Below are 15,944 nucleotides of genomic sequence, written 5' to 3'. Positions count from 1 at the left end.
CCACTCCTACAATCCCTCCAGTAACCATGTTTGTTCTCCATATTTATGAGTCTCTTCTGTTTTGTCCCCTTCCCTGTTTTTATATTATTTTTGTTTCCCTTCCCTTATGTTCATCTGTTTTGTCTCTTAATGTCCTCATATGAGTGAAGTCATGATTTTTGTCTTTCTCTGACTAATTTCACTTAGCGTAAAACCATCCAGTTCCATCCACGTAGTTGCAAATAGCAAGATTTCATTCTTTTTGATTGCCGAGTAATACTCCATTGTATATATATACCACATGTTCTTTATCCATTCATCCATCGATGGACATTTGGGCTCTTTCCATACTTTGGCTATTGTTGATAGTACATTTGTGTCTTTTAATGCAAAATATTATTTTTAATATAAAAAGTTATAAAACAATAACTTTTAAAACTACTAAAGAAAGACAAACACCCAATGACTTTGACAATAAGTTTTATTTTAAGTTGTGTCATAGTTACACTTAGATTTCCACACCATCAAAACAGCAGAAAAAAAATCTCTTTGGGAATACATAAAAGCATCTTCAAGTCAGAAAATAAAGTCAGTGTTTAAAAACACAATAATTTAAATAAAATTAGAAGAATCCATTTGTACATAATAAATAAGTTTTAACTAGCAAGAAATTACTCGGTTAATTTTGCCTGTTGAATTTTTGCTGCTTTGAGAAACAATTATAATTCAGGATTCTTACAGTTCAACACAGCCCAGTACAAGGCAGGCAGTGACAAGACAAGGCTAGGACTATAAAAGTAGGATTTCTAGTTCAATTACAATTTCAGATAAATAGTAATATACATATACTAAAAAATTATTCATTGTTTATCTGAAATAAAAATTAATTGGGTCTCTTGTTTGTTTTCAATTTTGCTAAATCTGGTACCCTTGATCAACATAGTTCTCTGATGTCACATCATTTAATATCAAAATAAATAAAAATTCACTACCGTCATTATACTATCCTACCAACAATGCTTCATTTCCCATTTTCCCCAATTTATACAGAGAGATTCCCCTATTTGTGTCTTAAATAAATATATAAATAATAAATAAGCAAACAAGTTTCACTTGCACATAATAATTCGCCTGACATGAGAAAAAGTTAAAGTGCTTCCACATGTCCTCACGTCTCTGTGAGGTAGGATGGTGACTGATACTTTTTCTCCAGTTGAGGAATAAATACGGAAACAAGGACAGGGACTCCTGGCTCCTGGCCAGCAGGTTGAGGTTGAAAGATGTAACAATAACTACAAAACATATCCAGGATTTCCAGTTAAATTTGAATTTGTGGTAGACAATAAATAATATTTTTAATATAAGTGTGTCTAAATATTGCATGGGACAGTGTCATGGGACATTGGAAAAAAAACTATTCATTGTTTTTCCTAATCTCCAGATCTAACTGAGCATACTCTATTTTATCTGGCAACCAACCCTACACCAGACCCACACACTGCATGAAGTGCTGAAGTGAATTTGCTTGCTTGAAGTTTCATTGGCATCTTTATTGAAGAATTCTTGGAAACCATGGAGAATGTGTTTGTTTGTTTGTTTATGCATTTTGTTTCTCAGCTCTGAAAAGAAGTAAAATTAAAATCAAAATTTTGTAAATTAACATTATTTGAACCAGGAGGAGAGTATGGTTCTTGAAAATACATTTACTATGGAAATTAATACAGTCCTAGATATTCGTGTGTTAGCAATGTCCTAATTGTCAACTATTGTTGAAACTATTGTTTCTATAAATAGAAAGACCAGATAAGTTATCATCCAAACCGAGACCCTTCTGAGGGAGCCATACTAATGATGCAGGGCACGGCATTTTAAGCCCAGACTTGCCCTGACAAACTGAGACGGATGGTCTTCCCAGTCTTGAGAACAACAAACTCACTATTGCCGCTATTTTTTTTGTTAAGTCAAAGGGGCAGATCCCTAGAGAGTAGTCTTCCAGTAGAAACAAGAAAATTAGAGGCTAACTTTTAGACTGTCTGTCTCAGAATAAATGAAGCATCTAAATTAAAAACAAACAAACAAACAAAACACAACTTACTTCTTCAAAAATATCTCCACAACCTTCTGCACCCACTTTTGCTTGGGGTCCAGGCACACCTCATTTCCACTAACGAGCTTTACACTGAAATGACAGAGATATGATTGAATCAGTATTTAGTGGGTTTCAGACATCCCTTTGTCAATTCGAGTCGTGGTTCTTGAAATATAGGCATAAAATCTGAGTTCAAGTCGTTAGCTACGAGGCATGAGAGGTACTGTATGTAAATGTCATGGAGACAAAGAATTTCTTTCTTGTCTTGCCCACTGCTGTGTTCCTGTACCTAGAACTTTGTATGACACTTCTACCTTCCTCAATTATAGGTTTGCTGGAGTAAAATATCTAATCACTTTTGAAAGTACTTACATGATTTCTGAGTTTTCACAGTGTGGGCCACTGTCAATCACTGTCAGTTCTTTGATTAATTTGGGATTGAAAGGTGTGGAATGAGTTTTTATGCACTGGCATCGAAGTTCTGAACTAATTCTTGACACAACTGCAGCTGTGAAAGAAAAAAAGTCAATTCAGGATTAATTTCAACCTAGATACAGCTCTGCTGGCTACTCTCTCCTTAATTTCAAACTGATCATTTAGTGACGGGATGTTTGGTAAACATCTCATCTTTAGTAAACTCATTCTCAGAGTGGAAGCCTGGATATTCTCCTAGCTCCTAAATTCAATTAAAAAAATTGTTGGGGCGCCTGGGTGACTCAGTTCGTTGAGCGTCCAACTCTTGATTTCAGCTCAGATCATGATCCCAAGGCCATGGGATTGAGCCCTGTATCTGGCTCGATGCTGAGCCTGGAACCTGCTTGAGATTCTCTCGTTCTCTCCCTCTGCCCCTCTCCTCTACTCACATTCTCAATCTCTCTTTTAAAATAAAAATGAAATAAAATAACAAACTGTCACTAATGACAGAATTGATTGACTTCCCGCATAAAGACTTGGAGTTGCCTTTGTGAAATGTTGACATCCTCACAGTACTTTTTTTTCTACTTGGTATTGTGCAAACTTCTATGATGCCACAATGTTACCTACAGTATGTAAACTAAAATTCAACAACAGAGAAATTGCCTTCAGAAAAAGTTAATAAAAATAGATAAGTAAGTTGCACAAAGATGTCTCATATCTTGGGAAAATCCTTAATGCTTCACAGAAAAGAAAAAATATATAGAAACTACATGCTATGAACATTTCTAACTGCATTTGTTTCATAGGAGGGATCCCAAAAGGTTTACAATTTGTCAGGGTGTCTTTAAACCAAATAGGAATTGATAGTTGTCTGAAACAGCACAAGGAGTAAAATTACCAGGTTTACCATACTTGATATTAGTTAATAATAATATGGGTATCTAATAAGATACACTCTAAATTATAGATTTAAATTAAATGTATGCATACTACAGAGTATGAATGATAGGAACAGAATGTCGACATTAATCAAGCTTTATACTTTTCTAAGTGTTGTATAGATCAAGCCTAAACAATTAAAACTTCAATTGAACATGAAATGACTGTAAATATTATTTCCTTTTCTTGAATAAGAAGAATGTTATTAAAGCAGGAAGGATAATCTTGCAATCTAAGGATCACATTTAGACACAGGAAAACTGGTAGATCAGAAAGGCATGCTTACCTTCACACAGAGCTGCAGAAAGCATAAAAGCTGCTAAGATAGCAACAACCAGCTTGGAAGTCATGTTGACGCAAGGTGCTTTCGTTCTGGTTTCTTCTTGGCTCTTGTCCTAGACGCTTGTGAGCTCTGCTGTCCCAGAGGACTTGTGTTGGATGGAGAGCTTCTGTGGCTTTTTATATTATTCACAGCAGCAGAGAATATGCACCCTCATTCTTGAATTATGTCAGAGGAAATTCCACAATATGCAACCGTCTGCCTGCCCTTTGTGAGCAGACCTGAGTCATCCCACTCCTGGAACATGTCTCTTATCAGATTTTTGGCACGGTGGAAATTCTATTTGATCTATTTGATCTTTAAGTATTTCATTTAAAAACATTTTCAACCATGTTTCAAAATAACTGTTACACATTCAAGCTTCTCTTCTTTGACACAGTCTTATCAGATGTACTTTTTTATTTATAAATAAATTTATTGGAGTACCGTCTGGCAATTGTTAGAGAAAGGTCATTTGTGATAACTCTTTTAGGGTAGGGTCATTCCTCTAGGGAAATTACAGGTGCTGTAATGATAGAGAAAGTAATCTTGACAACCACTTTTATTAGAGACACAATTTTGAGAAGTCCTTTTCTGCGTATTTTGGAAAGTTTCCAGAAACCATTACTCTTCTCAAGGAGAGTATTACAAGTTTTCAAAAGATTTGGTTTTCTAATGTATGTTTGAAAGAATGAAAAGGCGCACCTTTCAGTTTGGTTCTACTAATATTTATCAAGTAACTTCTGAGTAGTGCGGGGATCTAGAGATAGACAAGACTAAGTACTTGTTATCAGAGAGTTTGGTCTGTCATAAGAAAAAAGCAATATAAAGACCTGACTGTATTACAGAACAGACAAGTGGTACCGAGATTTTAATTCCAACAGGGACAGAAGGACAGAATATTCCAGAAGCAGTGTGAGCAGGGTGTTGAAAGGAGAAGATGAAGGAGAACAGCACATTCTACCTAAAAACATTGTTCAAGGACACATGAATGAAGATATGTCTGTGCTCCAGGAAGAGGTTCCCTGGGGCTACTTGATAAGGGTAGAATTAAGTAGTATCTAATGGAAAGGCAAACCGTGTATGCTTAGTGGAAAAACCATCCAGGTTCAAACTCGGTCAGCCACCTAATTTTTGTGTGGCTTTTAAACTTTCTGAGTTCCAGTTTCTAGTATCTATAAAATGGGTTAAATAACCCCACCCCGTCGCATAAAGTTAATATATGTAAACTTCCTAGCTGAACTTTTGAACTGGTAAATTCTCACCTATTCCAAGAGTTATGACTTATATTTCTCATTGTTGTCAGATTACCCACTTCCAAACTGCAAGGATATTCAACCAATAATGATTTCCTAAAAATCTCATTTGCCTTAGAGGCATTCCTGAAAGAAGATCAGTTGCTGAAAGACCAGTTGAGCCAGCTCACATCATGTAAGGTAACAATACAATAAAATAGAAACATCATCAGTTCCAGTTATGGTTTGCTAAAATTAAAGCTCCAGATAAAATTCTGACTGCATTAGCACTCAAATTGCTCTTTCAAATGAAAATCTGGAATATGGAGAGTCTTATAATCTATAGAATTCCAGAATGCTTGAGGCAGTAACTGGTTTAAACACTGATATAAAATTTAAATTAAATTCTTAGACCAAAAAAAAAAAAAAAAAGATTGAAAAGTAGAGCAAGGGTAATAATGTTTCAGAATTTGAACATTTGTGGGTTGGGAAGAAAACTTCCTTTGCTGAAAGATTTGTGTAGTAGGGGCACCTGGGTGGCTCAGTTGGTGAAGCGTCCAACTCTTCAGGTCATGATCTGAGTTCCTGAGTTCGAGCCTCATATCGGGCTCTGTACTGACAGTGTGGAGCCTGCTTGGGATTCTGTCTCTCTCCTTCTCTCTCTGCCCCTCCCCCATCATGCTGACTCACTCTCTCTCTCTCTCTCTCTCTCTCTATCTCACACACACACACACACACAAATAAATTAATAAACATTAAAAAAAGATTTGTGTAGTGATCTCAGCTTAACTTCTTAAATATCACTTGAATTTACTTGATGTCAGGGACAGTATGGGTGTGTGTGGGGGGGAGGGGTGTATTAATTAACTCTCACAGCAGTGGGATAAGTAATAATGTCCTCATTTAACAGATGAGGACACTTCACAATGTTTCCAAGTTCATATATCTAAGTTGTGGCGTTGATGGTCCCAAAACTTACTCTTTTGAACACTGGTCTAAAAGCACATGCACAAAAGGGGAGTTCATAGAACTTTTCTTCAGGACACTAGGCTACAAAGCCATCTTTTTATGACTCCATCCTTCTTCAGTCCTCAGAGATTAGTCTGTGTTTTCTCAGGGAAGAGACACTAAGAAAAAAAACTAAAACTCAGTCCAACTCTGGGCAAGTGCACAATTTATAAATTCAGTTGATTCAACATCTCCCATATTTCCCAGGAAGCTCAATAAAGCAGTGAGTTTGTCCACACAATGAGTGAGTGGGGAGGGAAATGTGATGTTTGAGTGCTTTCCAAAGATGTTTGGTTTCCTGGTACTGGCATACATCGTTTTATAATGCTTTGCTTTATTGCGTTTTGCAGATACTGTGTTTTTTATAAGTAGGTTTGTGGCAACCTTTTGAAGATAAAGTCTATAACTGCCATCTTTCTAACGGTATTTGTTCACCTTTTATCTCTGTGTCACAACTGTAATTCTCACAACATTTCACATGTTTTCTTCTCATTATATTTATTATGGTGACCTGCGGATCCGTGGTCTTTGAGGTCGCCATTTAATTGTTTTGGAATGCTGCCAACCACACTCATAGAAGATGCCAAATTTAACTCACTAATGTGTGTATTCTGACCGCTACACCTACCAGCTACTCCCCGTCTTTCTCTCTCTTCTCTGGCCTCCTTATTCTGAGAGGCAACAATTATGAAATTAGGCCAATGAATAATCTGACAATGGCCTCTAAATATTCAAGTGAGATGAAGGTCACACCTCTCTCACTTTAAATCAAAAGCTAGAAATGATTAAGCTTAGTGAGGCAGGCATGTCAAAAGCTAAGATAGGCCTAAAGCCAGGCTTCTTATGCTAAACCGTTAGCTAAGTTGTAAATGCAAAGCGAAAGTTCTTGAAGGCAATTAGAAGTGAACACATGAATGATAAGAAGCAAAACAGCTTTTTTGCTGATATGGAGAGAGTTTGAGCAGTCTGCATAGAACATCACACCAACTACAATATTCCCTTAAACCAAATGCTAATCCAGAGCAAGGCCCTAGCTCTCTTCAATTCTGTGAAGGCTGAAAGAGGTGAGGGAGCTGTAGAAGAGAAGTTTGAGCTAGCAGTGGTCGGTTCATGGAGTGTGAAGAAAGAAGCGATCTACACCACGTCAACGTGCACACTGAAGCAGCAAGTGCTGATGCAGAAGGTGCGGCAAGTGATCCAGAAGATCTAACTAAGATAATTCATGAGGGTGGCTACCCTAAATAACAGATTTTCAGTGTAGACAAAAGAGTCTTCTATTGGAAGAGATGCCATCTAGGGCTTTCCTAGCTAGAGAGGAGAAGTCAATGTCTGGTTTCAAAGCTTCAAAAGACAGGCTGACTGTCTTGTTAGGGGCTAAAGCAGCTGAGGACTTCAAGTCGAAGGCAATGCTTATTTGCCTTCTCAATATCCTAGGGATTTTAAGAATTATGCTACATCTACTCTGCCTGTGGTCTCTGAAGGGCACAACAAAGCCTGGATGACAGCACATGTGTTTCCAACATGGTTTACTGGATATTTAAGCCCACTGTTGAGATCTAATGATCGGAAAAAAAAGATTCCTTTCAAAATAGTACCACTCATTGACAATTCACCTGGTCACCCAAAAGCTCTGATGGAACTGTATAATGAGACTAATGTTGTTCGTATGCTTGCTTAACACAACATCCATTCTGTGACCCTTAGATCAAGGAGTAATTTCAACTTTGAAGGCTTATTATTTTAGAAATACATCTTATAAGGCTATATACAGAGTGATTTCTCTGGTGTATCTGGCTACAGTACATTGAAAATCTTCTGGAATGGATTCATCATTTTAGCTGCAATTAAGAACATTTGTGGTCTGTGGAAAGAGGTCAAAATATCAACATTCACAGGAATTCAGAAGAAGTTGAATCCAACCCTCATGGATGACTTTGAGGGGCTAACACTTCAGTGGAGGAAATAGTTGCAGATGTGGTGGAAAGAGCAAGACAACTAGAATTAGAAGTGGAACCTGAAGATGTTGATTGAATTGCTGCAATCTCGGTAATAAAACATGATTGGATAAGGAGTTGATTCTTATGGATAAGCAAAAGAAAGTGGTTTCTTGAGATGGAAACCACTTCTGGTGAATATGCTGTGGTGATTGTTGAAATGACAACAAAGGATTTAGAATATAACATCAACTTAGTTGAGAAAGCAGCATCTGGGTTTAAGAAGAAAGACTCTAGTTCTGACAAAAGTTCTATTGTGGATAAAATGCTATCAAACAGCATCACATGCTACAGAGAAATCATTCATAGGGTCAATCAATGCAGCAGACTTCATTATTGTCTTATTTTAAGAGACTGCTACAAACACCCCAACCTTCAGCAACCACCACCCCGATCAGTCAACAGATCAACATTGAGGCAAGACCTTCCATCAGCAAAAAGATTACAGCTCACTGAAAGTTCAGATGATGGTTAGCATTTTTAGCAATAAATTACTTTTTAATTAAGGTGTGTGCATTATTCTTTAGACACAATGCTATTGCATACTTAATAGACTACAGCATAGTGTAAACAGAACTTTTATAGGCACTGGAAAAGCAAGGAATTGATTTGACTTGCATTATTGTGGTGATCTGGAACCAAACTTGAACTCTTTGAGGTATGCCTGTAGTCATGTTTCTTTCTTTCTCTTCCTACAACCAATCTAAGACTTGAGGACAAAACAGTACGTGAGTTATATTACCTTTTATAGCAAAGTACATGTTTCGAAACAATACAGTTCAATGGAGTACAATATTGTTTTTAATTCCACTATTTCTGGAACTTGATTGTTTATCTATTCATTTATTACATATTGGGAATACTATATAAATAAGATCTAGTCTCTGACTTCACAGAGTTTCCAGTCTAGTGCAGAATATAGATACTTAGTTCCACAAGCAAGTACAATACAGCAGTGGGTGTTGCCATAAAGATAATTGTGGAAAGATCTGGAAGCAAATAAATAAGACATCTCATGCAGTTTTGATTGACGAATGGAGGTTTTCTGAAGAAACAGCTTCACAACTGTGACCTAACATGGGTGATGGGAAGATCAGAGAGGTGGGGAAAAGGAGTGACTGCCTTCCTAATGGAGGGGAAAGCAAGTACTTACAAGGTAATGAGATGTAAGAGACTATGACTATTGGGTTTCAGAAGTTGTAGAGCATTGTATGGAAAAAAAGGGTAGGGGTGAAGAAAGGGAAGAGTCAGGATGAGATATGTGAGCAAGACCTGCATCTTAAAAGAAAATTCCTAGTCTCTGCTTCAGTAGTGCCGGCTTGTTCAGTGAAGACATATTCTCACATGGACAGACTGACATGAGTAAACCAGTCCATTATGATTAGGACCCAATCATACTAGTGACACCACTAAGAAGCTCAGAGTTCTAAGGATTTACAAACACTCTTTTACTTTTCCCTCAGGGCTTCCTTTGTACTTTTGCTGAGTCCTACTTACAGAAGTACCTCATTTCCCTCTGGTTCATCTCCTCATTTCCTTCCTTCTTTGGCTCAGGGTCTTGTCTGCGTCCTGACATCATCCTTAGAGGTTGAGCTCAGGAGTTCTAGTTAACCTAGGTGCTCACTTTTTTTTAATGGAGGGGAAAACCTTTTTTAATTTTTAATTTATAAGGCAAAATTACCTCTTTGCAAATGTTGTTCATCTCTCACAACGTAACTTTGATGTATTATGTCCTTGAACTCCACTCTCCTTCAAAAGGATGGACAAAAACAAAGTGAGTAGAGTGGGAATAATTCTAGTCTTGTTCCACCTTTATAAAGGATTCCTTTTGAGTCATTGCATAGTGAGTGGGACTAAATGGGGTGTTGAGTAGGGGAAAGGGCTAATCAGCATGTTTGAGGAAATGCCACTTTGAAGTGGAGTAGAGAGAAATTTTTCACTGACTAGTAAAGCTGCACATAAATATACATATTTTGGTACCCTCTAGGGATGAATGCAGAGTTCATAGATCTATCAATCTTTTAGCTATTTATTTAAGTTCCAACCAGCTCCTGAGACATGGGAAACACTTAGCAAATAGAGAAAAGCATCCAGAGATCTCACAGCCATGGGACCAAGTCTATCATCCAAGAGAGAGAAGAGCTCAAAAAAGAACTAACATAAAGATGGGTATTTACTTTTCCACACTGATACAGAACTTCTTTCATCAAACTTCCCACACAGGAAAACTGAGTGTCTTTTGGTATGTTAAATCATCTGAGTCCTCCTCCCCACCACTGCAGATAGGTATTTTAGAATTAGGGCTATTTTTTTCTTATCTCCCTACTCACCAAAAAGCTGTATTTATGTAATAAAGCAGAATGTGCTTTGAAGTGATAGGAATTTGGGTTTGAGCCGTGTCCAACACTTATTAACCAAGAGACCTTGAGCAAGTTGACCCTATGCTGGTGTTGCAGTTGCTGCTGTTAATATCTGAGCCACCTTTCCTAATCTTCCTTTTGAAGAAATTAATTCCAGCTCAGCAATCCTCAAGATTAAGAGAACCATAGACAAATGCTGAACATGTATCAATGAGTTGACTTACAACGCTATTAATGCTAAATCACAAATAGAAAATATCTACCCCCTGAAATTTTAGTCAATGAAACTCAGAGTTAAGTGAAAGATGTAAAACACGTTTTTTTTTTTACTTTTTACAGATAATAAACATTTATCTCTACTTTATTAATATCATAACTTACCTTTCATAGTACCTCAAGGACATTTTAGTTCCATTTCCAAGTTCCAATATCTCCAGTTTACAATTTGTAAAAAAGCTAAGTAAAGATGGCTGTTGCTGCTAAAAGTGTTCTACCTTGAAAGAACAGGCATTTTCCAGTCTTGACAAGTTAGAGGATCAAATAGCTAAATGCAATCTTTTTGAGCAATGTCAAGTCAGAATAACTTAATCTGAAGTGTATGCATGGGTGTTGAACTAAGACAAAGTGACCTTCAAGCCTAGTTTTACCACTTCTCAGCCAAACAACCATGAGAAGTATTTTTTAACCTTTTTTGAGTCTCACTTTCCTCGTGTGAAAAATGAGAATAACACCAGTTCCATAGGTTCACAGGGAGAGTTAAATGAGGAAATACATACAAAAAAACGTCAAGAATGGTGCCTGCCACATAGGAGATACTCAGTGAATGCTAGTTTTCTTCCCCTCTAATCTGTCACTTAAGTCACACTTAACTTTGCCTGGATTGGGAGAACCACGTCGCTTTGTAAAAGTTTACCAATCAAAAAGTAAAGATGTATTGACACAACAAATCTCTTCGAGCATACACCTAGCTGCTTTTTCCCCCCTCCATTTGCAGAACTTTCTTTTTTATACCTAATAATTCAATTTACGTTTGTGTGTTTTAAAAAAAGTACTATTCATATACACAAAGGACTGAGTACCATTTCTAATTCTATCCCCTAAATCCATGGAGATTTTGAGATGGAGTTTAAAGGATGGGATTGGAGATGGGGCGCCTGGGTGGCGCAGTCGGTTAAGCGTCCGACTTCAGCCAGGTCACGATCTCGCGGTCCGTGAGTTCGAGCCCCGCGTCAGGCTCTGGGCTGATGGCTCGGAGCCTGGAGCCTGTTTCCGATTCTGTGTCTCCCTCTCTCTCTGCCCCTCCCCCGTTCATGCTCTGTCTCTCTCTGTCCCAAAAATAAATAAAAAACGTTGAAAAAAAAAATTTAAAAAAAAAAAAAAAAAAAAAAAGGATGGGATTGGAGGAAGAGGCTGATTGTGGAAATAGGCATTTATTGTGACCTTGGGAGATCTTTCAGTATGAAAAAAAACATAAATGTTTACTTATGGTCATTTTTTATTTAATCTATAAAGCAAAATTTTATTCAACTATTTTCTTTGTTAGATTTATATTAAAACCATTTGGACTGTATATTCTAATGTTTACAATAAAATATATCTTTGAAATAACAATTATATGTTATTTGTCACTAGGGTTTCTTTCGTGTGAAGTAAAGATCATAGGAAATGAAATCACTTGGCAGAAAGGGAAGTTGCTATATTAGAAATGACTGGACTTATGTGTGTGTTAATGTCTTGAGGTAAACAAGAGTCACAGAAGCAATTGAGTCAAGTGACAGAAGAAAAAGGAGTTATGAAAATGTTGAATTAAGGTGTTATAGTTTCATAAGAACAGTTTTCTTCTTTTGTCAAAGTTTCCTTTATTATTTTAATCTTTTGCTTTTTATAGACATCCAGGTTGGGGCGCCTGGATGGCTCAGTCGGTTAAACATCTGACTTTAGCTCAGGTCATGATCCCATGGTTTGTGGGTTCAAGCCCCTCATCAGGCTTGTGCTGACAGCTCAGAGCCTGCTTCGGATTCTGTGCCTCTCTCGCTCTCTGCCCCTCCCCAGCTCATGCTCTGTCTTTCTCTGTCTCTCAAAAATGAATAAATGTAAAAAAATATATTAAAACAAATTTTTTGTAAAGCTATGTGAAATTGAAACTCAGCAAATGGAAGAAAGTAGCTTAAGTAGAAAACAAGTCTTACGTTGTAATTCCTTTATGTTGTTTCTCACAACTCTCCTTCTTAAAACTTTGTGTTAAAGTTTTTTGTTTCATAATATGAGTTTTACCTTAACTAGTTCTTTTCCTGACTTTGACATTAGGGGTTGTTGAAATATTTAAAACACAATACGTCCAGAGTACAAACTCTGTGTTGGTGAATTCTATTAAAGTAAGGAAAACTCAACCTATTTGTGTAACTGTTTGTTGATACGTCTCACTCACTTGACTGGAAATTCCATGAGGTCAGAGAGCATGTCTGTCTTGTTTACATTGTGTGCCTGCTCTTGGCTCAGTGCCCCCAATGAACAAGTGCTCTATAAACATTTCTTGGATGAAACTACAAATTCCCCAATTTTCAGAACCTTCCCCAATAGAACAATATCAACAACAGGAACTGAAAATGTTTATCTTTGTCTATTGTTTTATTTACATGAACTCAGAAGAATCTAGTATGGAAACTACAGTTTCAGTTCATGCTATCATTTAGTGGTGGATAGATAAAACAGTAACTAGCTCAGCCAGGCATCAATTTCTTCCTTTGGTGAATTAGCCATCCAAACTCTTTTAGGATGCTTCCGGGCTTGGGGTGAGGGTTACAATACAACAGGCAGGATAAGGGACGGAGGGAAGCGAGCAGGAAATTCCAGTGATGGAATAGACTTCACTGATGGAGAAGGGCTCTGCTGCTCTCTTCTTTCCATAGCCTGTCTGTGGAGAGTCCAAAAGACGATATACAGTATTTCCAGAAGTCAGTGAGTGAACGCGAATGGTGTCCCACAGGTTTGGTCTAGTTAACCCTAAATGTGCTAAGACCTAACAGATCAGCTTTCTTTTTAGGTATTACCTCGGTGGTTCTTAACTTTTTAAAATTTTAACCATTTAATCACTTGAAAGTGTAGTGAAAGTTATAGGCCTTTTGCTTACTTAAACCCAAATGTACAAAGCTATACGTTAAGTTTCAGGAAGTTCACTGACCATTAAAAATTCTTAAAGAGTAAGATCAATAAAGAGTAAAGTGGAGGTAGAACACTTGGATAGTGAGTGAATTTCAAATTTACTATTTTTAGATCACATCAACTGAAAGAGAAATAGTTTCTGACCACTGTTTACTGTCCCTACATATGTCCAGGACAGAGACTTCAGAACAAAAATTCCTGAAGTTCCCAAAAGAGATGGTGGAGATGGATATGGACAAGAATTAGGAGGAGAAAGAAAATCCTCATATTATATGAATTCAAGTATGAATAACCTTTGGTTTTCTTGCTGTCCATGGGAGTAAAATCCAAATCCAAAAAAGATGAAAGCTGAATACTGCTTTCAAATAATGCAACCTCCTTAGCTAATCTGCTCAAAAGATAATGCCAGTGGCAAAAGGTGGCTGATGTAGGGGGCAAAATTTTAGACCTTTCAGAATTTTCTTTAGCTTGCAAAATAGATATGTAATTAAAAAATATGTAATGTTTTAACATGAAAAAAAAATTTGGGAAATAATTCAGATTGTGTATGGGCTTAGAGATGTGGCCAGTCTCTCAGGATTCTCTAAACTGATGCAAAATAAGGCTATAATTCTTTAATCAACTCTATTTAATCTTGTGCCCTATGTTACCTGATTTCTGGATGCAAGCCCCTTTTGTTTCTAGGTAATCTATTTTCCCATGTAGCATAATTTACTATTTGCCACATATAGAGTGTTCTTTTTCCTAACTGTGTGATGTTACTCATCAAAATTGAATTCTTCCTTATGGTTGCTAAAACAGAAAGAAGGAAATCACCACCCATTAAAATCTAGTTGAATTTTGAAACTTAGGAAAACCTATCTACTCCAAACCTGCTGGATGAACTTGTCATGCACTTCCCTTTCCCCAGTGGTAGGAGTGGGCATGGAACCATCTCCTACAAAGCTGGAGATATAAGCAAAGTGGGCAGGAAAGAGGGGAAAAAACACACCCAGCCAGGGAAGCAAGGCCTTAAAACACATAGCAGAGACCCAAAGAGAAATGAAGCGAGTATTGGAAAGCCAAGTTTAATGAGAAAAGTTAAAAAGACACATTTCCTTTATGGACTTAATGTACTTAGACTTCAGCAATGAGTGCAGAGAGTCCTAACTCAAAACATAATTACACCAGCAAGACCTTGTTCCTAAGTACATCATAGGTTTTATTTTTTGTAACATTTAAAATAACTTTATATTATGGTCTCATTTATTCCCATTTAACCAATGAGGAAACACACTCAGGGAGCTTAAGGAACTTGCAGAGGGTCACCTGGCAAGCAGCAGAGAGAATTAGGATTTGAACCTAAACAGGGTCCAGAGTCCAGAGACTTTGTCTTGTCTCAGAAGTTTCTCTCACGTGGCTGTAAGTCTTACAGACTTGGTTTTGAGCACACATCCTTTGCCCCCATCCTCTGCTGCCTGTGAGTGCTTGGACTGTTGGAGAAGACAGTCTCAATTCAGTGGATTCAACGCAGGACAGGGACAACATAATCTAGTAGGTCTGGTCCATCTTCCTGTCAAGGCATCAGGTTTTTCATTTGTAAAATGAGGGAATTTGCCTATACAGTCCCTCTGTCTGATGTATTATTCTAAGAAGCATAGTGCATATGGACTACATGGAAAAGTTCTTCTGGAATGCTTGACCACTTATGTCAGGAGAGGATACTTGCCCAAACTTCAGATTCAGCAGAACTTTAATTTGTACTTGCCCTTAAATGACGCTAACTAAAAATTGTCATTTGCAAGGTTCTTGTCACCATAAGGTGAAGGGGTTTGACGAAGAAAAATCCCAGAGTTGGAGGTCATGAGGATGGTGTGAGTTACCATCAGATGGTGTGAGTTACCATCAGAATCCTCATCAGATTCTATTCCCATCCCAGAATGAAAGGAAATGCTTCCTGTGGTTGATCATCTCTTTCCCGACACCATTTCCTCTTACTTGGTTTACTCATGACTCTTAGATAAGTTGCAACTATTGACCACTTGTTGTGAAACAAGTAATGTGGTTGGGGTGGAAAATTTTGTTAAGAGAAAGTAATCAAGCAAGCCTACAGGATTTGCTGGAAAGCAAAAACATCAAATTGTATGGATATCACTTGAAAACCTATGTCAAAAGTCTTCACTTTTCCATTATGTATCTATTCAACAGATACTTCCAGAGCACCTTCTGTATTTCAAGCCCTTTTCTAGTTGCTTGGGAAGTCTTAGTGATTAACAAATAGAAATGGCTACCAAATAGTGTCTTAGGTGGATAAATGTTATGGGGAAAAGCAGTAGAGCAGGGCAGTGGGCTCAGGGTGTCGGGTTGGTGAGAGGGTGAGAAGATTATAGCACTGGGGAGTCAGGGGAAGCCTCCTTGAGAGGTTGAGATTGAGCTAAGGACTGAAGGCTATAGGAACTAACT

The 15,944-nt window shown here is 37.5% G+C and overlaps 1 protein-coding gene across 1 annotated transcript; it reads right to left on the bottom strand.

The window, feature by feature from the left end:
• Positions 1-462: 462 nt before the first annotated feature.
• CXCL8 (C-X-C motif chemokine ligand 8) lies at positions 463-3,814 on the bottom strand. The gene is made up of 4 exons (XM_060654881.3): positions 3,711-3,814; positions 2,441-2,576; positions 2,075-2,158; positions 463-1,598 (listed from the first exon to the last, which is right to left on the bottom strand). Exons 1-4 carry the CDS (start codon positions 3,772-3,774, stop codon positions 1,577-1,579), a joined length of 306 nt encoding a protein of 101 aa, XP_060510864.1. The 5' UTR covers positions 3,775-3,814; the 3' UTR covers positions 463-1,576.
• Positions 3,815-15,944: the final 12,130 nt, after the last annotated feature.

This window comes from Panthera onca, chromosome B1, assembly GCF_046562875.1.
Source record: "Panthera onca isolate mPanOnc1 chromosome B1, mPanOnc1 haplotype 2, whole genome shotgun sequence".
Lineage (NCBI taxonomy): Eukaryota > Metazoa > Chordata > Mammalia > Carnivora > Felidae > Panthera > Panthera onca.
Note: the sequence above shows the minus strand (reverse complement) of the source record. Positions and strands in the feature narration are given on the sequence as shown.